The sequence below is a fragment of the Netta rufina genome (genome assembly GCF_964035555.1).
Source record: "Netta rufina genome assembly, chromosome: 1".
Taxonomy (NCBI): domain Eukaryota; kingdom Metazoa; phylum Chordata; class Aves; order Anseriformes; family Anatidae; genus Netta; species Netta rufina.
Window position 1 is genome coordinate 134992784 of NC_140123.1, and position 27518 is coordinate 135020301.

Consider the following 27518-nt stretch of genomic DNA (forward strand, 5'->3'; position numbering starts at 1 on the left):
TGCACATAGCTTGGTGTCATCTGCAAACTTACTGAGGGTGCACTCAATGCCCTCGTCCAGATCATCGATGAAGATATTAAAGAGGACCGGCCCCAGCACCGAGCTCTGGGGAATGCCACTAGTGACTGGCCTCCAACTGGACTTGACTCCATTTACCACGACTCTTTGGGCCCAGCTATCCAGCCAGTTTCTAACCCAACGAAGCGTGCACCAGTCCAAGTCAAGAGCAGCCAGTTTCTTGAGGAGAATGCTGTGGGAGACGGTGTCAAAAGCCTTGCTGAAGTCAAGGTAGACCACATCCACAGCCTTTCCCTCATCCACCCAGCGCGTCACTTTGTCATAGAAGGAGATCAGGTTCGTCAAGCAGGATCTGCCTTTCATAAACCCATGCTGACTGGGCCTGATCGCCTGCTTGCCCTGCAAGTGCTGCGTGATGACTTTCAAGAGGATCTGCTCCATGAGCTTCCCTGGTACTGAGGTCAAACTGACAGGCCTATAGTTTCCCGGGTCTGCCCTCCGGCCCTTCTTGTAGGGTTACCTCGTTTTCAGTAAGTGAATTGCTTAAAGTGCAAAATTACAGAAATTTAATTCAATGTTTAGTTGTTTTTTATTCCATCTGCTCTGCTTATTTAAAAATTAAAGGAAAACTCCACAGGATTAATTTATGTATTCACTTCTGTGGTGTATCCCTGGGCTGTAGTTTAGCATGTCTAGAGGGTGTGGGTTGTATTTTATTGCTGGAAGCCATGTGAGGACTGTGATGCTTTTAAATAATGCTTGATTATGTGGTCTGTTCTCCAGAGCAGAAAAGCTTGTCTTTATGACCTGTTAACACTAGCTTTGGATTAATTATATTTGCTTGCTTGTTTGTTAGTTTTGAGAAGGGTATTTTTGGGGGCGGAAGTTGGATAGGCAGTTTAATTTTAAACTGAATCATGCACTTTACTGATTATGCCTCCGTTTAATGATCTGGATACAAAAGGGATGCAGAGGTGTTAAAGAGTTCCTGCTGTTCGCTGGTGTTCAAAACTGGGGTTTGCAGGCAGGGAGCCTTGTCATTCCATATACATAGGTCCTTCCTATGTTCTGGTCCTCCACATCATCATATTGGTATATTTGTGCACACACATCCAACATACACAATAGTTAGGAGAACTAGATTTGGGTACCAGGTATGACTCTGTGTAGGCCAGATCTACAGCCCACTGAACTCAACTATAGATTAAAATAACAGCCCAAGTATACCAGAAGCTCTGAAAGAGTTTGCAGGAAAAATTCCAGCAGTTTGCCAAGGTGATATAACGCTATTGAAACTACTGAGAAAACTTGCAGTGATTTGTCTGGGGCTAAAATGTGACTTTTATTTATTTATTTATTTAACAGAAATGTTGTCACTGTTGTTTGCTGGGAAAGACCGCCCAAGTTCAAGGACAGAGTTGTGAATCCAACCTGAAGATAGGATACCAATGTGGAATTGTCTTCAGAGCTTGTTGTGTGAAAGGACAAGAAGGCACTGATGTGTCCATCAGTGATGATGCTCCTAAAAAGGAACCGGGTATTTTACCTTGCAAATTATAAAAAAATGAGAGAGGAAATGATATGGGGTACAAGGAGTGCTTGTACTTTAAACAATTTCTGTTGCAATTCCTCTAACTTGAGACCTCCTTTGAGTAATTTAATGTACACGTATATTGACCTTTATTTTATTTTATTTTATTTTATTTTATTTTATTTTATTTTATTTTATTTTATTTTATTTTATTTTATTTTATTTTATTTTTTTTGCTAGTGATGGCTGAAATGTATATCACAAGAGATTAAAAGAGCTAAATAGTGGTCACTCAGTTCCTTGTATAAGAACTTAATATGAGACAGTTATTTCAGTCATTAATGTTCCTTATCTTAGAAACTGAGTATAAGCTATTAATTTTTAATTTTATTTTTATTTGTTCTTTTAATTGTATTTCAAAGCCAGATGGCAGTTTCTAGCTATGCAGAATTCAAATGTTGCCTTTTGTGTGAGGCAAATGCCTACAAATTTGAAATGCTTAGTCTGTCTAGGAGAACTGAACATTTCTGGGCAACACTGTGTCTCTGCATTTACTTCAGTGTTGTCAGATGAGAGGGAGATCTAGACAGCAGCAGCTCATGACACACTTCTCCATACCGAGTCCACAGATCTGAAGAGAATGAGTGTGGACGTACTGACACTTACAGACCTGTTTTTTCTTTTTTCATCTTTCACTTAACAGACTGAACTGAAACTGCAGAAAAGTCATGCTGTAGGGTGTTGCCTCCCTCCTTCGTGGGCTGTTGAGCACTGAAAACATGCACTCTGGCTTGAAGATGACCAGTGGCAGATTTTAAAAACATCACCCTAATCAATCACTTAAACCCCACAACAAAAACTTGAGCTGGTGTGCTTAAGCCAGTGTGTTAGCAGATTTGTTTCAGGTCTCTGAAAACTGACCTATGTCACTGTACACCCTTATCAAGTAACCTTTAGAAATGGCTTGCCGATTTCTTTGTGTACCCCTGTCACAATAGGGGAATAGCCCTTGTCCATTTTCTCTGACTGAAATGTCTACAGAAGTAGATACTTTGCACCTAGACTACTGTGTTAATACCAAGAATTTGCAGACTTAAAAATGTCTGTGTGACACAAGAGATATATCAATACCTGAAAATCCAGAATTACAAGCACAATGTACAGTATTTCTCCACTTACCTCTATGGGCAAGTGGCATTCACAATGACCATTAATGCAAGATGTCAGCAAGTAGGTCAGGACAAAGTTCTTACCATTGAACTAAGAAACAACCATGTGGTTGGAGATGTGTCAGATAGCCCTATTAACAACAAAGATTACCTGTAGAAAGGTAGAGCAAAGAATACTTGAACAGCACCTTCCCTAGTCACGAAGAGGAGGTCAGTCTCCATTTTGTATGGCAGCTTCTTAGACTAGTACCTTGTGTTTGTATTGCACAGTAGCAAGACACACAAGGTATTCTGCTGCAGAGAGTAAGACAGACTTCATGTATGATGCTTTTTTGGTCACATAAAGAGGAGTCTTGGGTAACTGCACCCCAAGAGTCCTCTACAAAGTCAGACAAGACTTGAACAAACTGTTTTCAACAGCCTCTGCATGACCAAAATGTATCCTTATGGCCTGAGAGGTTCACTGCTCACAGATTTGCTTCCAGATCCATGACCAAGTATTTGCTTTTAAGTGACTATTGGTTGAAAGGCATACAGATGAGGACTGCAATGGCACTAAGTTTCCTGCTCAATAACCAGAGTATTTTGAGATTGTGTTTTTACACATCTCATTACCAGCCCACCATTTCTGAAGTGTTCAAAGTGGTGGAGACTGGCAAAGTCCATTAGTTATTTCTCTGACTAATGAGTAGATTCAGTCAGTAGATGTATTCAGCTCTTTTCTGCCCTCCATATAGAGATAAAGGACTCTCATGACACATGTATGCAGCAGAAGTACTGCTGATCATGAAGCATATTTGAAAGAATGCTATAATTAGGTGCCCAAAAGTTGGGTGTGGAGTTTTTTGGAATGAAATCTAAATAAATAACTGAGGTTAATCTGATTTTCATTAAAACTGTGAGTACCGCAAGCTACTATAAAGTCAGTGGAAACTAAGCATGCCTCAACAACATGTCTTATGAAAATTAGGTTAAGCTCTGGTTAAAAGCCTAATGGTAAGAACCTGCATTTGAAAATCTCAGCCCATACGTAATCTATGATCACAGCATGATTTTCATATTGAATCAGTGAGTTGGAAAATGCCTCATGGGCATATGCATTTGAATGTCAAATTTAAGCATGAAATAGCTGCAAAATATGTAAATAATGCTCTTTAATTTTGTCCTGTTGTATCCAAAACTCTGGCCTGAATTGCATCCCAAGCAGGCAGCCTTTTACTGTGAGAAGTGTTTCTCTTCTAACATCTCTCTCTACTCTTTTTAGTTGAAATTTCAAAGGAGGAACTAGACCAAGAAGATCCTTATCTGCATGATGGCTGCAGAGGTAAGTCAGGTGACTAGTCCTGTTAGCCAGCTCTTTTGTGATTGTCTCCCATAAAGGTTAACTAAGCTTAGATCTAGCGATTAGCCCAAACCTTTTGCCTAGGCTAGTTAAGGGTAAAAAGAACAGAATGAAGATGCTTTTTAAGAAATAGTAGGCCATTATGTGATGCTTCAGTTGTTCGTAAAGGAAAGCATTGTCTGCCATGGTGACCAGCTGAAGCTAACCTAGCTGAAGCTTAGACTATACATTTAACTTTTATTTGACTTCTAGTTGATAGCACCTCAGATGTGTTATTCACTGAACCCATGGAGTACTCCGGATTCTTCAGAATCAATGGAGTCTCTATTAAATATGTGCATTCTTTTATTCTCCTCTTGGGATGATCAGAGTGATTGGATACGAAGTGGAACTTGTTTCCTTTTGTGATGCATCACCTGAAAGGAAGAAAAGCAGCTAGTGTCCTCAGACTGTTCTGCCTCCTGGGAAGAATGTGTTGTTGGGATATTGTTCTGCTAAATATGCCGATTTACTGCTTGTCATGTGTGATTTACATGTCTATAAACTTACAATAGCAGTGATTTATTATTTTCTACAGGCATTTCAGAACTAAGTAATGTATTTAGGCTAAAATCAATTTAATGGACTTCTATTCCAGTTGCGAGATGATTTACTGTGATGCATGTTGTATTGCTGTTGTACTTTAGAGAGGTTTAAAACATGTACTAAGGTCATTAGCCAAACACTGGCTCTAACCAAAAACCAACATGGGCTCTAAAAAAAGCCCAAACTGTCTCTAACCTCTGTCTCCAGCTGCTAGTTACAAGAGATCAAATTAAAAAAAAAAAAAAAAATGTTACATATTTTCCTAGCATTATTTCTTTATGTAATCATTTGTTGCATTTGTCATTTAATCATATGTCTTCAGGAGATGGATTGGTGTGACTAATTACAAATCAGAGTTTCAGTCTGCAATATATTTTCTGATAAACTTGACAAGTTAAAATTACGTGTGATTTTTCCAGTCTTCACCAGGCGAAGCTTAAATTTCCTATGCAGTGAAACTTGCAACACTTTGCTCTAGAGCACCTTCCTGGTATATGAGGAAATAAATTCTGTTCTTCCAGCACTTCCATGATAGGCTTTACTTTGGCTGACAGGAGTTCACATTATTAGCAGAGGTTCAGAAAGCAGTAACTGTCCATCTCAACCTCAAAGTTATTGTTCCTTGCAATGTCATTGCCTTTGCCAGTACTATGAAGACCAAAATTTCTGTTTTGTATTAATGGCCTGTTCTCAGTAGAAACTATGGTAATTTAAAAAAACATTTTTCTTTAATTCACTTGAAAGTTTTAGTTATAATAGCTGCATTTGCCCACATTGATAGTGCTTATCTCAAGCCTTTTGTTTAATGCCTATCCAGACGTTCTTCTGAAAAAGAGAAAAGGATAGAACCTGTTTGTACTAAGAATATCAATATTCTTAAAACAAATAGTTGTAAGTATCTAACCCTTTCTTTATTGTAGGAATATTAAAAGCTTCTATTATTAATTTATTTCTGAATGAGATCAGAAAAAATGTTTTCTTCATGATTAGCCAAATTTTGGGTAAATTTCTTAGAGTCCTCTTTTTCTGTCACCAGAATAACCCCAGCTCTCTTCCATGTTCTTTCTGATTCCTGTACACAGTTCACTAGATCTTTGGTATCCCCGTAGTATGGTTTAAGTCTTTTATGTTCTCTAAACCTGTTGTCACCTACAATACTGTCTTTTCCCTTTCATGTTTCCTGCCTGCTGAATAGGAAAGAGGACATGCCGTAGCTAATTCAGGAGTTATGTTCTAATATTTATAGGCTGAAAATAAAGCCAAATGCAGCTAATAATGAAAATGTTTCATTAACTTGTGGTAATGCCTCTTCTATTCCCCATTGTATAGTAGTAATCATACAAAGTTATAACTTATCAGCAAAATCTGAGGAGGTTTCTGAGCTCCTAGCGTTTTCCCTTCACATTCTAACAATGATGGGTTTATGAGCAACTGTTTTATTTGCTTCCTCCTTGTATTCATTTTTGGTGCTGAAAGAAAACACAATTGCAAATGCTTCTAGAGATTAGCCCTTTCCTTCTTCTAATACCTGTGTATTTAGTTATTTGTTTTTTCTAAATAAATCAGCAAGCATCCTGCAAATTTTTTATTTGTTTCAGTCCCTGTGAAGAGCCTCCTAATTTTATAAGACTTCTTAAAATATCCAATTAGGTGGTGGTCCCTGCTCTCAGCAGTGCAGAGACACCGGATCCAGTTATGTGTGCTCCTGCTTTGTTGGGTATCAACTTCAACCAGATGGTGTCAACTGTGAAGGTAAAAGAACTAAAACCTTTACCTCAATAATCAACATCCTTATTTCAAAAGAGCAAGAATAGGTTAAAAAAAAAAAAATCCAGTCAGAAGAGATCAGAATATGTTTATATCAGCAATGAAAGGAGGTGAAATCTTAAAAAGAAGACATAGTAGATTTTTAGCTTTTCCTTCTGAGCAGAGCCAAAATAAAATACCTGTGTTCTATTTTAGTAGTAGATGATAACTGAGTAGTAGATAATAATTGATAAGACAGATGAAATAGAGTAAGATTCTTCAGCTTGTTGAGGACACAACTGACAAAAAGGTTGAAAGTTGTGTGGATCATTAGTGGCCTGAGAATAGTCAAGAGGGAAGAATTGTTCATTTTCCCCCAGAACAAAAACCAAATGGGCATCAGATGAAGTGGGCTGGGATGGAGCTCATCACACTTGACTTCAGACGTAATGTGGACATCTGCTTCGAGCTAGTCAGCCAAGGCACTTTTTTTTTTTTTTTTTCTCTGTTTAAGAGAAACAAGCACTTCCAGGGCATAGTTCACCTCACATATTTTGAGTAGCTATTCTAGGATGAAAAGTGTTACTCATCAGAAGTGCCTTTTTATCTCAGACTGAAAAGGGGGTCTAGGTAAGTAGCTGTGATATAAACTTCAGAATATAAAACAGATACTGATGATTGGTCAGATTAACACTAGCCTAGTGTGAAATATAAAAAGAAAAAACTTATATTTGACACGTGTGGATGCCAAATACTCTTCTGGGTTCAAGACAAAGGTGAAAAATTCACAAATGTCTATCAGTAGCTAGAAAGTAGAAAGTTGCAGCCTGTGGCCTGAGGAGTCCTTAAGTCATACGTGGGTGAGATCCAAAGCAAGAGAAACATTTCTGAAAGTTTGCTGCATTCGATAAGTCACTATAGTTATACAATCATCTGCTACTAGACCCAGTCAGGTGATTGTTGGTCCTTTGCTCGCACTTGGTACAACTTCCTTCTGTTCTTAATTACAGTGAATCAGTAGTTAGTCTTGTTAGTCAAAACATCTAACACTCTAAGAACAGAGAGGAGTAGCCATGTTTTGGGAGTGGGAGGACAAACCTACACCATTCTTTGTATCCTGATGCCCAAAATAATCAGTGATTGGAGGTGTGCCCACAAATAGCCTTTGATCTCAGCTCTTGCCAGTAGTTTTGTGATTTTTATTTACTCTTTTTTGTTCTTTCTTTCTCCATCCCCTATCCCCCCCTCCCTTTACAAATTCCAGATATTAATGAGTGTATCACTGGTACACACAGCTGTGGGATTGGACAAACTTGTGTCAATACATTAGGATCCTTTCGCTGTCAGCGGGACACGAGCTGTGGAACTGGTTATGAACTAACTGATGACAGTCGTTGTAAAGGTATGTCCTGGACAGAGAAACTGAAATCTTCCAGATTTACATTTTAGAAAAGAAAAACAAAACAGAAAAACAAAACAAACAAACAAACAAAAAGCAAAAAAACAACAAACAAACAAAGAACAAAACACAAAAAACAGCAGCAACAACAACAAAACACACTACCAAAACAAACAAACATTAAACCATCATCACGTCTTGCTCTTTTTATGTTTTCGGAAATATGTGTGTAAGCCATAGTTATACAGGGGCACACAGACAGCTTTAGTTCTTCTGGGACAGTAGTTTTCCTCCTGTCACCTTGCAAATACCAAATACAGGCTGCCTGTGGACTATGGTAAGACTTCCAGAAGAAAGAACTATGTTTATTATACATTGGCAAGTTGTGGTAGATGAATAACATCTTGTCAATGTTATTATACATTGACAAGAGCTGATCTGCAGGCTGAAGAAGATGATTTTGAAGAACCCACACTCACACTGTATGCATTTTTGAGGTGTTTACTTCTGGCTAGTTCTAGTCTTGTTTTACGAACTGGTTGCTCTTAATGAGTGGAGTGCCAAAGTCCTGCTCCTGGCACATATCTGATGGTTTATTTTAATCTTAAAGAATCAAGTTTGCACATTTCTAAGTGCAAAGTGTTAAGTGAAATGACCAAGGCAGTTCAATTTTGAAAATGCTGAGGTAGATGCATCCTGGAAAAAAAAAAAAAAAAGTAAGCCTTTGTCTTCAGTAGGATTAAATTCATTGCAATGAAGTTCACTTCTTAATCACAACATTCTTGAGGATGTAAAAGTGAAAAAAGGTTAAAACCAGTGCTGCCGATTACCTGTGTTTGAACACGAGAGTAATAGTCTTTTTTTTTTAAAACTAAATAAATTAATGATTTCATGTTGCATCTAGCTCAGAGTATGCTGTTACATGTATCCGTAGCTGCACCTGACATGCTACCTTTGCAAAGATAAATTGGCAGCAAACACCATATGATGTAGAATTGGTTTCCACTACCAAAAGGTCTGTTCCCCCAGAACCTAGAATTGTTTAAAAACAGTCTGTAATTTCATTCCATTGAGTAAGTTACCTCAGACAAAATTCTGGGTAGGGTTTTACTTCACAGAGTGATTAATGATGTATAATAGATTGGAGGGGGGAAAAAAAAAAAAGAAAAAGAAAAAGCTGATAAATAAACTACAGCACAAAACCCCTAGAACATAGAGATGATGGTTTTTGAAAGTATTGTGGTCCAACTTTGCTGCCTTTGAAGTAAAATTCATGCTGATTTGAATGACATCAATTTTAGGCCCACAAATAGCTTACCTGCAAGTATCAACAATATTTTTCCGGTGGAAAAATGGGAATATAGTCATTAAATTATGAATGCCATTAGCTTTAGAAATTTCTTATCTGGATAAGATGTGGTAGTGAAGTTAATTATTAACATTATGTCAATAATGATGAAAATAGAAAATTAATAATCTTCATGTATGATTTTTAAATGCCTTGCAAAATGACATGGAAAATATTTGTCTTGTTACTGAGTTGTGCAGCATATAAAACCCTGCTGATTTAAAACAATTCATTGTAACAATGTAAAACCCATACTAAACTTAAAGTAGGCCCCACAATAATTTTCTGAATCTTACAACCATTAGGGATAAGCAGTCTCTACTCTTGTTTCCATAGCATAGATGGGAAAGCCAAGGTATGCTATAGCTAGGAAGTTTCTGCATTTTAGAAGTTTCAGGAGATTTCTTCCCATTGTGAGGTAGTGAACATCAAACAATCACTAGCCACTGTGGACTAGGTTACGTTCATGAATGAAACCTTGTTAGCCCTTGTCTGCTTTGTCTGAATCATAATTTATTCACAAATATTTATTTTCTGTAATGCAGTAGAATGGAATATTAAAGTGCACGTAAATCATATTTGTATGCATTTTAAAGCAGAATAATGCAAAGAGGCCTTTATATAGATGAGAGTCAAGGTTAATTAATTCACTTTTAAAAGAAGTGAGCAGTGTCTACTTTGGACCTAAGGTTAAAATTAAAAATGCAGATGGACACAATTAAGTCCTACTGACTTCAAAGTTAAGCCCATGCATAAACACAGTGCTGAATCAAGACTGAACACTACTGAACATGGTGCTTCAGGTGCTTTATAGTCATTTTGAACCATTTAGTTATGAGAACTAAATGTGTAATAGCATAATAAACACATACATGCCTATATATGTTTTTACTGAGATTCTGTTTGAAGCAACAGTACAGGTTGATCCTGGTTCACTGCATTGATATGCATGAAAATATGCTGAGGATTAATCTGTCTGACATTTTAAACTGTCTTATGTTTTAAATGTGATGAAAAAGTTTGTCAAACTCCTGCTAACATTTTTTTTTTGTGATGTACCAGATATTGACGAATGTGAGACTGGTACTCATAACTGCCCCCCCGATTTTATCTGTCAGAATACTCCAGGATCTTTCCGTTGCCGACCCAAGCTACAGTGCATGAATGGGTTTATACAAGATGCGCTAGGCAACTGTATTGGTAAGACATACTCTTATCTCAGTGAATACTTAGTGATGCTTAGGAGTTAATCTGTAGTTTCACTGGGTGAGTTATGAGCTTCTCAAGTCATTCTTCATGTATGTATGTATTGCTCTGCTGTCTTTTATCTGCTTTTTTAAAGACAGGGTTGGTCGCACAGGTAAAATTTACAGATGAAAGACCTCTAAATAAGACTTAAATACTAGCTATCTATTTTTAATGAGATTTGGGCACTTAGCTGCATTTGAACATTTTCCTTAAGTCAGTTATTCCCTTGGGTAGTGTTTTCAAGTCTTAACTTAACTTTAAAATTCTCCCAGTGGCATGGTGTGTTTTGGGCTTGTGAAACTGGCTGAGCAGCTGCAGCTGCCAATTCTAGCTCATTGTCAGCCCCACATTCTCCTGACCATATTGTACTCTGTAGTGCCGAAATCTGATCCTGGAAACACTGAGGCTGAAAATAAAATTGTAAAAATTTTGCAAACAAGATGAAGGGAGCTGGTTGTTGTGTACAACAAACCCTTTGAAGACACTTACATGCCATAGCCAACACTAGATCCACAGCTGTAGAAGGTACCACGTCTGCACTGACAGTAAATCCGCAGCAATTTGCAGCGGTAATGGTTATGTCCCCTAATATGAACTTGCTCAAAATAATTAGCAAAACAAATTCACAAGCCGATTTTACAAACTGTAAATAAAATGCTGCCTTATATGGTGTCGAGGGGGAAATAGTATGAAAGCTTTACTGTCTTTTCAACAAAGCAATTCTTTGCTTTTTATTGTAGCAACTGGAAAGCAGTAGCTCTTTGACAGCAGTACCACTGTGAAAAATAATGGTCATGAACCAGTGAAATAAGGAGGAAAACTTGAGGCAGGGAAGAAGTAGGCACGTGAAACTGGATATTGCTGAAGGTTTTGAGATGCAGGTCCATACATTCACAAGCAGTGACTGTTCCTACAGACTGTCAGGTCTTAGATATATTAACATTTCCAGTTGTCGCAGAGTGTTTTGGCAGTGGCAAAAAGTTTCAGAGTTAGGAATAAGTGGCACCTATAGCCACTTATTCCTAACTCTGAAACTCCTTCTCTCCGAGCTAATAGCACATTGCTAACCTTGGATAACAGTGAGTTTCTTACCTTCTTGATTAGATAAACTGTACCATATCATACTCTCATACTCTGATATAGCTTAGTCTCATCTCATTACATATTCTGAGGTTTTACTTTTCATTTTTTATTCTTGTGTGTGTGTATGATGTCCAGTTTGTAAAAACAAAAAACCCATACATTTCATGGATGGTAGAGGGATGCATAGTGAATACACACATACGCATGCACACAAAAAGAGCTGTTCAAGTTCTTAAATGTTTACATGAGATGAGGTAAGGTATTCATGGTGAATACCTGTGAGAAGTAGTTTTTCTCTGTAAAAATGCAGACAACTGCTACCTATACAACTTACTACATCTCACTTGCTGTAATCCTCACGCATAGACTGCAACGTAACTGGTTGAGCTGGTAAACTGAATTCTTCATCATTTCTTTGTAAATCTCAGGGGGGGATGACTTGTAAAGGCCTTTAAAAAAAGACAAATTCTACAGCCAATTTCCTAAGCTTTTGAATGGGATCTGGGCCTTTTGTACCTCTCCTAGTCTTCACCCCAGAGGCGTAATATTGTTGAAGCTAAATGACACAAATGTTTGTGGTCCTGTGAGCAGAGCTTTTCAAACCACGAGGGATGTAAGAAAAGCATCTTACCTGAAACATCAATAGACGGCAGATTGTTACATTGACTTCCTGTACTCTTGCAGATATCAATGAATGCCTGAGTACCAACATGCCATGTCCAGCTGGGCAGATATGCATTAACACTGATGGCTCATACACCTGCCAGCGAATCTCACCCAGCTGTGGCCGAGGGTATCATCTTAATGAAGATGGAACAAGATGTGTAGGTAAGTAACAGTTCTGAAGGAAAAAAAAATGTTTAAAGAAAATGAACCATGTGTGTTTACTGGTTTCCTGGGCTCTGCCTAATTTTCTCTTGTTCCCAGAATCAGTTCTTGATCCTGTTCTTTCATTCATGGCAGTCACAGAAAGTGAAGAGTGACAAAGATCCTCTCTGTTCTTCAAATTACTCGTAAAACACTAAGAAAAACAGAAGTGACAATTGCCTCCCCTGAAAACGGCATTGTCTGTGACTATACCAATATACTGGAACAATGCTGTGTAATCTAAAATCTCCCCAATAAATAGTTATAATGCAAGAATCACCTGCCACATAATGTCTCTCAGAAGACGTTCAAATAAGGTTGAAAGGCAGATATGCCTTGGGCTGGCATTTAACTAAGGTATCTGTTGCAAAGAGAGGTATTTTGCCTGCATTTTTAATTACTGTAAATGTTTATCAAAGCACAACTGACTGTGGTCTTCCAACATCTTATTTTAGGTGAAGAAATAGGTTCCATGAATATTGAATATCCACAATAAAATAGTTTTTCACCTAATTTCCTCCAAAGATTATCTGATTTCTCGATTTCCTGTTTTTTTTTTCTTCCCAAGTCCCATCAAGATTTACAGCACATGTATGAGAGATACCTCGTTCTGTAAGAATTTTACATTTAGAATTTTGCAATTATTACTCTGATCTTGTTGAAGCTAGGTGCTAGATCCAAGTCTCACTTTCTGTTTCAAAAGTTTACAATTACCACTAAAGAAAGCCCATAAAACACTTGTAAGGCAGCAAGAATTTATACTTTATTTTACAGATAGAAGGGACACACAAATGTGCATCTGAACTAAGAGTTAGCATGTTGCTCTTCTCTCGACTTGCATCCTCATAAGCGTACTTACATTTCCTTTTTTATAGATGTGGATGAATGCTTATCTTCCAATCAGCCATGTGGCGAAGGACATGTTTGTATAAATGCCCCAGGCAATTATCGCTGTGAGTGCAAATCTGGCTATTCTTTTGATGTCATCAGTAGAACTTGTGTTGGTAAGTTGTACCTATCAACTTACGTAAATCCAACCATGGCATTTTAAAAAATGAGCCTGCGTAAAGAACATTATGGCTTTCTGCATAACCTTTCATCTGAATGTAAAATTGACTACTGTATTATTTGTATAAATCTAATACCATACTAAAGACATGCTGATACTTCAAAGGAAGCTGAATTAGTATTGTCAACATGTTATCTGTTATCCTGCTAAAAGGTAAGATTATGAGAGTGCATGTAATTGTTTTCTGTGACTTTTTTTTTTTGTAGGCACCTACAGAAAAACATTCCTTTGGAAGATCAAAGTGACTTTCTTCTTTATATTGGCTAATTCAGTTATGCACAAGGGTACTTTTTAAATGAGCATTTTGGGTAAATCCTTCCCTCTCTAATTTTAAATCTGGAAAATAAAAATAAAACTCAAAACCATGGTCCTGTCCAGAGTACTGCTTCAAGGAAGCCAGACAATATATAGATCTCTGTATGTTTATCATTGCAGATATCAATGAATGCAGACGTTATCCAGGCCGTCTTTGTGCTCACAAGTGTGAGAATACTCCTGGTTCCTACTATTGCACTTGTACCGTGGGATTCAAACTTTCAACTGATGGCAGGTCATGTGAAGGTATGGCTATATGCATAAGGTATATAGTATGAGATGTAGCTTGTCACTGTTTAGCTATTCCTGTTTGATTTTAGCTCGTAAGACTGCTCTGAATTGGTACAAGAAATCAACCCAATGTTGTCACTTTGATAGCATGAACGCTGCTATGAATAATCAAGACTGCTGTAGTCCGCAGTTCCAATATTTTATCCTTTGGCTGGATCATGCAGAGGTGTATGTGTCTGTATTTACCGCATTTTCAAGTGATGTGACTAGATCAGATTCAAGAGTTTCACAACCAGCTTTGCTGATATCCAAATATAAAGATGCAGGTGTGGTCCTAATGACTCCCTCCAAGTCACGCACCTTGAAGGACAGTGGGAAATAATAGCACACAGTGACCTATACTACCAGACCCTCTTGAGAATAATACACCCAAAGTCCATTATTTCATGCTTACTCAGTAATATGTAAACCATCCTTTTTTAATTATTAAAGAAAAAAAATAATCAAACTTTTACCTCAGTCATGTAACAGGAGTGACAAATACAGCAAGAAATTGAGGTTTCAGATGTATAATTTTGCATTTCAGATTTAAATGAGTGCGAGAGCAGCCCCTGTAGTCAAGAGTGTGCCAATGTGTATGGCTCCTATCAGTGTTACTGCCGCCGTGGCTTTCAACTTAGTGACATAGATGGGATTTCATGTGAAGGTAAGAACTGTCTTTGCAGATAAAGGATTCAAGCATTTTCAGTTCACACCATGACATACATAAACAGTTTAATAGACTCTTAATAGATGCATTTTAACATTTGATTCTGTTTGTTATTTTCCTGTGAAACTATGAAACTGTACTTAATAAAAGTCTCCCACCCATGCCTTCATCTAGAAATAACTCTGCTTGATTATATGGTGTCTGCTTTGCTGTTTACACAGAACTGTAACTTCACGTACTTTCCTAACTGGTCAGAAATGTGCCTTTAAAATTTATTTTTATTTTTTTTACTGAGCAACTAGCACGATTTCTTGTCTTCAGCAAGTGAACATACAAACGTGTTTGTGTGTTTCATACATAATATACAATATTATTACATGGTATTTTATATATCCTTCTTTTGTGGTTGGTTCTGAATTAATGTGTATGTAGGTTTTGATCAAGTAATAGTAGAATGTGGGTGTGACCCAGTGGACAAGATCTTGAAATTCAGCTTAGATATCTTGGACTTAATATGCAGTTAGAGCTTGGGCAAAACATCACAATTTCCTTTTTATTAAAACAGGAATAATACTATTCCTCTCTGTCCCATTAGTAAAGTACTACAATAAGATGTCACTGTATTTACAGTGTTATTACACATTTATAAGACAAAAGCAGACTGTCTCTTAAGCCCTTCGATTGCTTTTAATTTTCTTCACACCTCCATTTATTCCTGACAACCTTCATTAGATAGTTGTGGCCCTAATCAGCAATTGTTTTTGTTTTCTACTAGTTAGAATCACAAAATAGTGTTTCAACCTTGCAGCATGAACACCATATATGTTCACTTAGTAAAATGCCATGCAGACATAGTAAATTAGTGGTGTTTTCCTCTTGCAGATATTGATGAATGTGCTTTACCTACTGGAGGTCATATCTGTTCCTTTCGATGTATTAATATTCCTGGGAGCTTTCAGTGTACTTGTCCCTCCACCGGTTACAGGTTGGCACCCAATGCACGAAACTGCCAAGGTACATTCAAAGGCTTCAGGGAGATGTAACAGGATTGTGGGCTTCTAAAGAGTTCTAGAAAGGTTTTGTGTTTATAGTCCTGCAGCACTAAAAGTAAAACAGTCAGTAACAGCTTGAAATCTGGAGGGACCTATTTTTTTATAATAAATAACGGGATCCAATAGAAGTTTCTTTTACAGCCTATAGAATGCAGTTATGTTTTTATACTGCTCTTAAAGAATTTGAGCAAACTCAATGAAGATTCCCACTGTTAAATGATATGAATTAGTTTATCTGTCAAAAGGAAATATCATAATGCTGTAGACATTTCAGCAAATATTTAAATCTTGCCCACTTAGTGGCACTGCTGCTCTTCCCTTTCTTGTTCTTGTGTGTTGGTTGGGTTGGTTTTCTTCCTTTTTGCTCTCCTGCTTTCCTTAATCCTGTAATAATGTTTAATTGCACCCCATATTCTCTAGTACCTAATGTGATATTTTCATCATACGGCACCTGCAAATAGAGGAAAAGCATGTGTTTAACCCACTCACCTTTTTCCATTTGGCAGATATTGATGAGTGTGTTGCAGAAACCCACAACTGCTCTTTCAATGAGACCTGCTTTAATATCCAGGGGGGTTTTCGCTGTCTGTCTTTGGAATGTCCAGAAAATTACCGCAAGTCTGGAGATACGTAAGTACTTTCTTTTCAAGGTACATTGTGGTTTTTTTTGGTGGCATACTCTCCTCACACTGCTGACTGAACAGATTCTGGCAAATACATACTTTACTGGTTAGGCCTACCCCAAGTTTTGCACACATAGGTCTGGTCCTTTTCTCATGGTCCTATCTCAGTCTAAAAAAAAAAAAAAAGGTATTCCCTTAAGAAGATGCCATGTGTCAATAGTTTGCATTATAATGTTCTCTAGAAGCATACGTTGATGTTGTCTCTCTGGCTACCTTGCAGCCAGCCTGTTAGGAGGATTACATTCAGCTTCAAAATTCTGACTTTTCTGTCACACTCAGCCTTTGCTAACTATTATACTCCAGTGGTAGAATTACCTCTTACGTTGGCTCTTAACCTAGGTCAGAGAAAGCTATTCTGGTCTTGAAAATACAAGACACAAATATGGGAGGAGGGGTAGCTGGCAGCTCATTTACACCCATCCCGTGGTGCTGGCAATGCTAGCTAGAAGCTGTTTCAAAATTTTGGTGGCATGGCTGATGCAGATGGCCACTTTTCCACCTGCCCTATGGCTTTAAGGCCACCCTGTACTCCTGTACTCTCTGTGTATCTCATACCCAGGTAAGTGTATGCATCAGGTCGAGAGGAAAGCTGATAAATGACACTGTTTACCAGCTTACTATTTTGCTCTTCACAATCAGTGTTCATATACCCACTATCTCTGTACCTTCTCTGTAGAATGAAGCTGGTGCTTCCAGCTTCCTCAGAAGGACTTTGTGAGGATTGATTAGTTTCAATTTAAACCTTAAGCTGTAAAATGACATGTAAGTGGTATAGCAAATGTATTTGATCAGAATGCTGCGGTGGGATTTCATAGTATAAAAACAAATATTTATAAAATACGCTTTTGAGATGCATCAATAGTAAGTAAATTTTAAGTTATGTTGGTCACATCAGTAAACAAGAAGTGCCTCATGATGCAGATGTTTATTTGTAATATCATGTGTTATTTGTATCTATCTTAATTCAAAAACAACAACAACAAAACAAACAACAACAACAAAAAAAGCACACCTCATTTGCAATGGACTACAAAGCAGAATTAGCAGATTTTTATTCTTATGGACATCCTAGAGTTGAAAAAATTCATTTTATAAAATAGCTGTAAACACATATTCCATTTCATCTTCTTTCTTTTGTATATTTTTATGGAAGTATTGAAAGTAATGGCTATTTGAGATGTTAGGGATTTTTTTGGGAAGTAATAGAATGTCTGAATTGTTTTTCTGTCTGGGTTGTTGCAGCTCTGTAATGGCTTACTCTGCCTAACTCAGATTCATAGGGAGAGATTCTTCTGATGTGCTAGTGCTATAATTAGGCTGTGAATCAGAAACAAATCCTGTAGCTGCCCAGTAAAGTTCTAATTATTTTAAGTCTTTGAGTGATTATCTTGGATTTATTAGGCTTTCACCTCTTGACAGCTTCAGACAAAGTTACTAAATATATTGTCAAGAATGAGCCTGCATAAACCAAAGAGAATACAAGTTAATTATCTGTATTGCAAAATGTCCAAATTAGTTCAATGGGCAGATAGGTACTCTCCTACTTAGCCAGTTGTTATTATTATACCAGCATGCCAGTATCAGGGTGTGTGTCTTGGGTTACCTTGTTCCCAGTAGGGAACAGTTCCTTAAGATTGTTCTTTAGTGCCCTTTCTAATCCAAATTAATTTAAACATTCTTGTATAATTTTTGGTATATATAAGCCATCATAACTGATAGGTAGCATGTCTTTGTTAGCCCTTGCATGATAATGACATTAAATCACTTTTTCAACTAAACTTGTGCCAGGTTTCTAAAATTATAATATCTGGCTTCTTATATCATCCTATCTATTAGAAATACTGGTTACTTCTCTTTTTTATTCAAAACACATTCCAGTTTCACCAACTTGGCCTATCATAAGAAAAACAACACGTTTTCTATGCCCATCAAGTTAACATGCCATAGAACTTTTTACCCAATACTCCAAATTTTCTTTGGGATAGCTATAATATAATAAGACTTAGTATTACCAATACAAGTTTGTTCATTATTTTTCCTTAGAATTCTTATGTATGGGCAACCACTCTCAGTGATCCAGAAACTTCTTTACCTAATAACTTTAAAGCAGAGATTTTTGCATGGTGGTTGTAGCAGAGGTTATTGTCATTAGATGAAGTAATTTCAGGATTGTCAGATGCTATAGGCTGAAAGCTCAGAACAGCTTACAGTTATTCTCAGCTTCATGAGTTCTGTGTAAGCATTCCCAACGACCAGCAAAGTGCCTGGCATGGTCTGGTCCTTAATGTAATAATTTTATTGATGGTCTAAACTATTTTGCTTAAATTCTGTGTATATATATATATATATTATTTTTTTTTCTCATAAGCCTACGGGCTTGGTATTTTTCCAAGGATAATTATGATTTACAGCTACTCACAATAGGACTTAACTTGCTGCACTGCCCTTGCCAAACACTTTTTGTTATCAAATTGGATAACAAATAAAATCTCTTTTTGTGAAACTGAAGTCAAACATTTTTAATATTTAAGCCAAGAAAAGTAGTAGAGAAGATAAAGAGCAGTTATGGCGGTGTGTCAGAAATGTATGCTGCATTGAGCTAGATTTGAAATTACTTTTGTATTTTAGACATGCCTGCATGCTATTAATGTTGCCTGTTGCTTCTCATTATTAGAACCTGTTTTTAACTGCTTAGAATTTTGCCAAAACATAACCAGTGTCTGAAATTGTACATGCCAGGTATCTAATTCAGGCTCAAGTTTCGGTAAATTTCTGCCACTGCTGTGTTCACTCATTTTCAAGAACAAGGGTAGGCAGCAATACATTGGTTTGTGCGTTTAAGAAATGTAATTGATTAATTAATTTATTTTTTCATTGAAGAGTTTGCTGTCAGATTTTGGAGCAGAAATCTGAAATTTGTTAGGGGATTACTTTTGCACTTTTTGTCATCCTTACCAAAAATGTGTGAAACTTTTAAAGTTAAAAATTCTTGCAAAATTGCAGCTAGCTCTTTTTCATAAACCTTATAAATGAGGACCTGGATGGGTAATTACCCATGTGTGTCAAGGGAGTGTCAGGACTTCCTGGAGTATTTCTGAAAGGTATTTAACTTCTGCTTAAAGTCCTTCAGTGATAAGGATTTCATAGCCTCTGTGTCAATCTGTGTTTGATTATCCTTCTCAATGCAATCTAATTCCTCTTGTCAGTAGAGATGTCTTCCTATTTTACCAGCAAAAAATCCTCTTCTGATTTAGCAGACATGAGCCTCTTAAAGGAGTCTAAATTGTGCATGCACCAACTTCACAGACTGTCTGAGCACATTCCCACAAATGGCCAGGAAAGAAGCCTGATCTCTGTAATGTTAGCTACTACCAGTCCTGGACCTGGCATTGCAGACCCTGACAGTCCCAGAGCCTCTTACTTTTTTGCTTTTAAAGATAACCCAGACTTCATGAAAGGTCTTTCTAGTGCAGAGAGAAGAACCAACTTTGTAAGAAGGAAAGGCATCCTTAGGGCGGAGGCTGAATGTAGGGAAAGAGATCTGAAGGTGCGAGCAAGTGAGGAAAATGATCTGGGAGATGCTTGACGGGGTGGAAAGTAAAATTGTATAAAAAATTCAGAGAGAAAGATGAAATACACTGTGGAAATCAGTGCAGGATACGATGGGGGAAAGGGTCAGGACCTTTCTGGTAAAGGGTGATTAATGCCAGGTTTGGATGAAGACCATCAGAGCAAGGAATAGTTTGGGGTAGCTGCACAGATACTGAGGAAACTAGTATATATTTTGGGACCGGGACTGTGAGACTGAAATTGAGAGGAACAAGTGTCAGCCAGGAGAACATGGAGCAGGAAGAGGATTGGCACATTATTGAAGATCCTGATGCCAAAAGTTTGAGTGAGCAGGAAGGGCAGTAAGCAAGGAGCCCAGCTGGGAAATATGAATGAATCAAGGATCACAGAATCATATAACGGTTATGGTTGGAAGGGACCTCTGGAGGTCATGTGGTCCATACATCCGTGCCAGGGCATAGGATAGCACATAAATGCTCAATGCTGAGGGCAAAATGGAGATGGGTCTGTGTCTTCTATAGCTTAAAGCTCTTTGAAAGTTTTTGGCTCCAGATAGGAGGAACATGCAGAGTATATATCCACACTATCAAGGGAATGCCTTTGTAGTGGAGTATATTGTAGGTAGTGCAGAAAATTGTTCCAGCTCTGGAAATCTGCAGGATTGAATTTCAGAAATGTGTAGTGTACAGTTTGGTAATCATACTTGGTTTGTCATTCAGCAAGTTGAGATGGTTTCCCTGTATAAAGTAAATTACAAAACCATAGATCCTGAAAAAAAAAAAAAAAAAAAAAAAAAAGTTCTTTTCCCTTCAATGTATAAGAAAGAGTTGTAAACCATTCAACTTCTTTTGGCAAAATTGAATGAATTGCCTCTGTACCATGTGAAAACCAGGCACAGAAATTAACAGGAGGGAAGAATATATTCTGTTAGAAGTATTCATTCTCTAAGATAATATAATTTTTTGTTTAATAGTTTAATTTTCCTTTATGAGTAATCAGTATTTGGTATGTAAAATTCAAACTATTAGTAATTTCTTGAAGCCAGTATTTCAGCCAAGTAAAAAACAAAACAAAACTTAAAACTGAATAATTGAGCTAAATAGCAGTAAGATAAAATAATCAGGAATTAATTCAGGAATAAGCATTCAAAAGCATTATACACTTATTTTTCTAACCCATGCTTTTCATTGCAGAGATCTGCTGAGATGCATCTAAAACCCCCTCACTGCCAAGCGGTGTGCGTTTCTCTGGCAGCATCACTCCAGCCCTCCCCTTCTCCCACAGGTTCCCCTGTGCTTGTGGCCACAGCGACGCATTGTGGTGGCCAGGCACAGTGGCTGCATGGCCACTTCATCCATCATGAGACGCCACAGAGCTGCAGTGGCACCCAGGGTCTTGGGCTACTCATTTGTTACCAGTCACCTGTTGAATTCCCCTACCGTATGATTTTCTTCTTTCCACTGGCAGCATTTAAATAAGGTCTAGAGAGTACACCGTGATTTAAATGTTCTTTACCGCCTTTATGGTGCATGACCCCAGAATGAACTCTGGCAATAATATTTGTTATCTCTTCTTTGTGGTTATTTGATGGAACACTTAGCACACATTAACTAAACCCATAGTGAAGTGAGCAATGTGTAGTGTGCACCACCAAAGAATAAGATAAAAGATGATGAATTTTGAATAATTCTTACTCCTAACCACAGGCACATCTTTCTCCACAAATAACTTTCTGAATCAGCAGAATGTCCTTTTCTTAGGAAGCTAAGAGATTTGAGGGTTTTTTGGTTTAAAAAAAAAAAATCTGGTTATTAAACATGTTTTACTTTTATAAAAGAATTAAGTCATGGCATTTTTATGAACATATTTGTGCTTCCAAAAAGATTACATGGAGAAAACATTTTCAGCTAAGATATTAACTGTGTTGGCTTGCTTCATGATTTCAACAAAACCAAGTAGCTTCATTATTTTGACAAAAATAAGGAGTTCTCTCTAGGGGAGTTAGTGATTACATTTCAGAAAAGAATGCAGAACTCACTATGCCTGAAAATATTCCAGGAGTATCCACTTAATTAAACTAAAATAGACTTAATTAGATGACCATCCTGTGAAGACTTGTGTGTGATCTTTACACACATGAATAAAATTAAGAATGCATTAAAGTCTTCAAAGCATTGCTTTGTACTTTGGGTTTGCAAGTGGTGTTAGAAGAGAGCATAAAACACAGAATGCATTAATTGTAGAACTGAGGTTGCTTTTAACTACTCTTTTTGAAAATGATTATTTCGCATATAATTTTGATACCAGCTACTCCTGTTAGGAGCTCAACTTAATGTGATAAAATAAAATAAATGAAATGGGCAGTCAGATTTCTTACCACACTGTGAGGTAATAAGAAGCAAACCATACCTTCATGCTGGAGCATTTCATTGTGAAGAAATGAATAAATACGTTAGGTTCCAAAATCTCAGCCTGTGGATTGAATATGGGTTCAGAGACTCTTTTTAGAGTGTCTCCCAGAGACTGGGTTCAGAGACTCTTGTAGACACTTTTAATGGATTCACAGCTGCTCATGAGGCAAATTTGGAGCTAAATGCCTTACCTGATCATCCCCAAATTTTGCAGAGTCAACATTCAGCTCAAATTGTCATGTCTACCTCCACTTCCATGCATCTGTCTGAGGCTGTTCAGATACCAATTTGAATGTGGTGAATTGAGCATATCTTTAATCCTAACTTCATGTAATCTTTCCTTTTATGCAAATTTGTAACCACTTCTCAAACCCACCAGGTAGCATGTTGTGTCAGATCCTGACACATGTGGTAAACATGTGTCACATGTAAACATGGTAACACCTTACTATGTTGGTAAACTACAATGTTCTTTATTAGCTGTGACATAAATATGGCATATACAGGTATGTGCATGATACAAGACAAACTTCTCTCAGAAACAGAAAGGGATGAGATTGCTCTCTTTATATAGATCAGGATTTCCAGTGCTGACATTGGGACTAAGTTCATTGTTCAGTTTTGGCCTTCATAGTTAATCTTTTCAGTTCTCTGGACTTGTTGCTGGAATACGGTGCTTAGTGATAAGGAAAGGAAACAGCCATTAGCAGACCACAGTTTTCTCACTCACCAGCATCATTCCTGTGATTTGAGCCTGTGTAAGAGTGGACTGAGTGTGTAGGACATGCTAGAGACATCAGGCTGTAGCATCTTTTTTCAGTTCTTGTTTAGATGAGTGTTATGTCAGTTCTCTTCATGTAGCAGAAAAATACTCTGCTACATGAGAAGAAGGAAGATTTGTTTTTAAAGCAAATAAACCTGAATATACAGGCAGTGTTGGAAACAAGGTTTATGTTCCTCTGGATGCTGTCAGATGATGTATGTACATAGTGCAGTATCCATATTGTCTCTTCTCTCAGAAATACCAATTCTTTCTAACCCTACACTATGCATTTCAGAATACTTTGCTCAGTTTTAAAATCAACTCTAAAAGGACATCCCAACTAGGACACAGTGAACTCAATAATCACTTAAGATCTTAGGATCTTTTGGACACATGTCCAGTCAACAAGAGAATAAAACTTAACAACAAAAAAGCTGATGTTCTCCTGGGGAAGAGCTTAGCTGTTCAAATGCAGTTAAACTCACCAGTGCGGTGCCAGACTCAATCCATCTGTGCGTGCAAAGAAAGGGAACACCTGACACACTTCTGAAAGTGGCAACCCTCCTCCAAAAGCACCGACTGCAGACAAGTTCACCGCTATTTAATAAATGTCCATTTGCTATGTTACTGAGATGCCAGGCTGAAGAATGGATACAGTATGCAAGTCAACATATCTTTTCCCATCCCCACTGCCCTTGCTATCCTGTCACGCTTGCTAAATGTACGCTAACCTTCCTCTTGTCTTGTGTTCTCACTTTTCTTGCAGTCGCTGTGAGCGCTTGCCTTGTAATGAAAATAAGGAGTGCCAGAGCCTGCCTCTGAGAATAACCTACTATCACCTCTCTTTTCCTACCAACATTCAAGTACCTACCGACATTTTCCGCATGGGCCCTTCCAAAGCTGTCCCTGGGGATAAAATACTGCTGTCCATCATCAGCGGGAACCAGGAGGGTTTTTTCACCACAAAAAAAGTGAACAACCACAGTGGTATTGTGGTCATGCAGCGGCAAATCACAGAGCCCAGAGACCTTCTTCTGACAATTCAAATGCAACTTACCCGCCATGGAACTATCAACACATTTATTGCCAAACTTTTTGTCTTTGTCTCTGCACAGCTTTGATCCCTAACTTTGAGGCATAAGTTGCTACATTTTCTCTTTTGAGAGCAGCTTTTTTTTCCCTCCAATTTTAATAAAGTTTTAGTTCATCTATTGCATGCTGCACTTGCATTTTATTTGCCATCATCATTGCAGTTTTCCACTTTCCCCCATCACTGAACATCTCAATTTTGGGAGATTCTTGTGTGTACTGAGCATCATTATAAAAAGCAGAAGTAGGTGTCCAAGAGGTTATTATCTGAATATATTGAGGACTGAAATTACTAATTTGATTTACACAATAGTGGAGTTGGTCTCATCTGATAATACACAGCTGCATATGTTTAGGACTAAATTTTCAAAACATGGTAGATACATAATTTGCTGAGACATCATTAGAGAGTTTCATCACATGGGTGGCAAACGCATTTTTTGAAAATCAAAGTCTATCAAAATGTCATAACTTAGGTCTTTGGCATCTCAGAGATGAACCAGTGCACAAGTTGCTCTGAAAATGTGGAACCAGATTCTCAAGTTGCACCAGTTACATTGCTGCTGCGTTACAGCCAGTGAGCCTGTGCTGATTTACACCAGGTGCAAATTGCACTTCTACCTTCTGAGGATGATATCAAAGAGAATCTTTTTTGTAAAATTTGTTTTAGAGATTTTTTCATCTTCTTTTCTGTGACATTTCCATGGAATTGTACAGCTAACGATGGCAAAATAACAAAGGACTCCTAACAACACCCAGTTAGTAGCAGAGAGCTCCTGTCTATTTCACAGGCTGAAAATTGTCTACAGGAATATTTGAATAAGATGTTGGTCTCATAACACTTTTGTATCTCCAACTTCCATATCAAACATAAATATGCAACTATAAAGACTTCTCCTGTCAAAGAAGCAGGCCTTAAAAGTCAGCTAGAATTCCAATATCCAAATCTTTCTTCCCTTACTTCTATGACGTCAAGAACAATGTAGACTGTACAACTGGAATTTCTTTGGAATTATTCTGTTTCACAAGCTGGAAGAGGACTTACTGTACTCTTTAGTCCTTGTATTGATAAGTATTTAAAGCTCAGTTGCAGAGGTATGATCTACAAATTAGTGCTCTTTGACACCATCCTGGGCTCAGACATCTCTGTTCTACACAGGCAGAACAGTCAGTCCACAGATGAATGAGGAATAATCTGTGTGAAAATTAATATTAAAAACACCTGCCTATGTGAATACAGACAGCACTGGCAAGGTACAAGGTTAGAAACTGGGAGCCTTCTAAATCCAGATCACAAATCTTAGTCACCTGAACACAATTATTTTATTAGCTGTAAGCTGTGGGCTCTTGGGCTCATTGTGAGCCAAGGACTACACTAGGACATGATTGCAGCACTCTGCCAGAGTATTACATGTTCCCTAAGGCAAAGTTTATCCCAGCTGGCTGACAGGAGTTAAAGTCCCATGAGGAATGCCACTGTTTAATGAGTCTGTTGATGCATACTTACAAAGCTGCCAGAAGTTGCCAGTGGGGATAGAGTCCCCACTTTAAATATTGAAAGCACAAGCCCGTTCTACTTGAGCTAATGAGGTTTCTTACTGGCACAGAAGATACTTGTATATAAATGCCCTCTGGCTACCAGTTCATTATGAGGCCATAATTAAGTAGGATAACGATTCAAAAATAAACTTCATTTTTGCAAGCATTAATATATATTTGTTTGGCAGGAAAAGAAGGGAGTGTGAGAATTTGGCCCTCAATATTGAAAAAATATACCATATTCTATCATTTTATTGCATTCAGCAAGTAATTCAGCAGCATGGAGCTCAGTATTAGATGCTTCAATGCTGCAGTGTAGCTGGAACTTTCGGGAATGTGTCATTATGTAGCACCACTTACATGCATGGTTCTTTCCAATGGAAATGAAATTATGGGTCCTGGTCCAAAGAACTTACCTATTGAATCCAACAGAGAACATGACAATGAATGTCATCAGAACCCAAAAAGAAAGAAAAAAAAATGTATCCCAGAAAGCATTATATACAAAACAACCAGTGCAACTGAGCTGTTTCTTAATTTACTTCTTTTATAAAATAAAAAAAGTCTACAGGAGGTAACAGCTCCAAAACTGCAATTTCTGATAGAGGAGGCAACTCCAAAGAAAAAATTGAGTAAATAAAGTTCTCAGGAAGAACGTTTCATCAATCATAGTATCCACAATTGGAGGACGTGGGCAAAAAGGAAGTTCTCAGCTAGATAGATCAAATGCAAAGGTGATGTGTAAGGATAAAGGAAGATATATGTTGAAAGCAGAGCACATCATTAATAGTAAATATGCAGAATTTGGAATGGATACTGGTTGACAAATTGTTCCAGAAGATGCCTAAAGGTGTGCAGTCAAAGCAATGGTAGAGAAGTGTTACTAACTGCATACTGGATAACCTGAAACATTTTGTAGAGATACCAAAAGAAAGATCAGAGAATCAGGCGGTGGAAAATGAAAGCACAAACTCAAGTTTAATGGTGAGGACAGAGTACACACAAAATGTACGTTTTGTGTACACAAATACACACACAAAAATGTGTATTTTGTGTTTGAACAGACACAAAAATTGAGGGATTTTTAAGAGGGGAGAGAAGCAGTGTAAAGAAATAGAGCTGATGCAAAATTTTGTCATGTGTCTAGTTACAAGCTGACTGAATCTAGAAATGAGCTTTAGTTAGTAACTAGCACAGATCACTTGTGATCATGGTGATCCTCTGTTTCTATACACAAGGTACCTAATTCATGTCAGAATGCTTTACTCCAATGAATCAGAAGGGAGAATTTTGAACATAAATCTTACTTAGGACTTCATCGTAAACAAATTAATTACTTTGTTGGATAAGGATTTCAGAAATGTTTGTATTTGTCAAAAGTTCCAGCTGAAGTTGAAAGTAAGGCTCCCTTTCCTTCCCAGGAAGGAACAAAAGCAGAGCCATATTGAACACTTCAGACACTCCCACCAGAATGTTTTTGCCTACAAATCTTTCTATCTAACTACAGCTTTGAAAAATTAGAGTGCTGTACATATTGTACCATTATTTCATTAGTCATGAAGGCCCAAAATGAATTACACAAGCCACTGATTATTGACGTCCCTCAGACCTTTAGTAGATGACATTGTTATTCTATAAGGCAAAGAGAAGAACTTTTAAAGAAGTGTTTCAGGATTCATAAACACGTTATTGAAGGTAACCAACCTGACTTGGCTGTTGTGACCCCAGCTCACAGATGGAAGATTCAGCTT

At 37.5% G+C, this 27518-nt stretch overlaps 1 protein-coding gene across 1 annotated transcript in view; it reads left to right on the top strand.

The window, feature by feature from the left end:
- Positions 1-27518, top strand: part of FBLN1 (fibulin 1) — a gene marked incomplete at its 3' end in the record, with an annotated part of 87206 nt that overhangs the window by 34507 nt on the left and 25181 nt on the right. Inside the window, exons 4-14 of the mRNA XM_084306584.1 lie at positions 1384-1555; positions 3983-4042; positions 6296-6397; positions 7656-7793; positions 10201-10338; positions 12154-12297; positions 13212-13340; positions 13841-13966; positions 14538-14657; positions 15543-15674; positions 16219-16342. Of these exons, the coding sequence (XP_084162710.1) occupies positions 1384-1555; positions 3983-4042; positions 6296-6397; positions 7656-7793; positions 10201-10338; positions 12154-12297; positions 13212-13340; positions 13841-13966; positions 14538-14657; positions 15543-15674; positions 16219-16342 (1385 nt within the window). The remainder of the gene's footprint in view (positions 1-1383; positions 1556-3982; positions 4043-6295; positions 6398-7655; positions 7794-10200; positions 10339-12153; positions 12298-13211; positions 13341-13840; positions 13967-14537; positions 14658-15542; positions 15675-16218; positions 16343-27518) is intronic.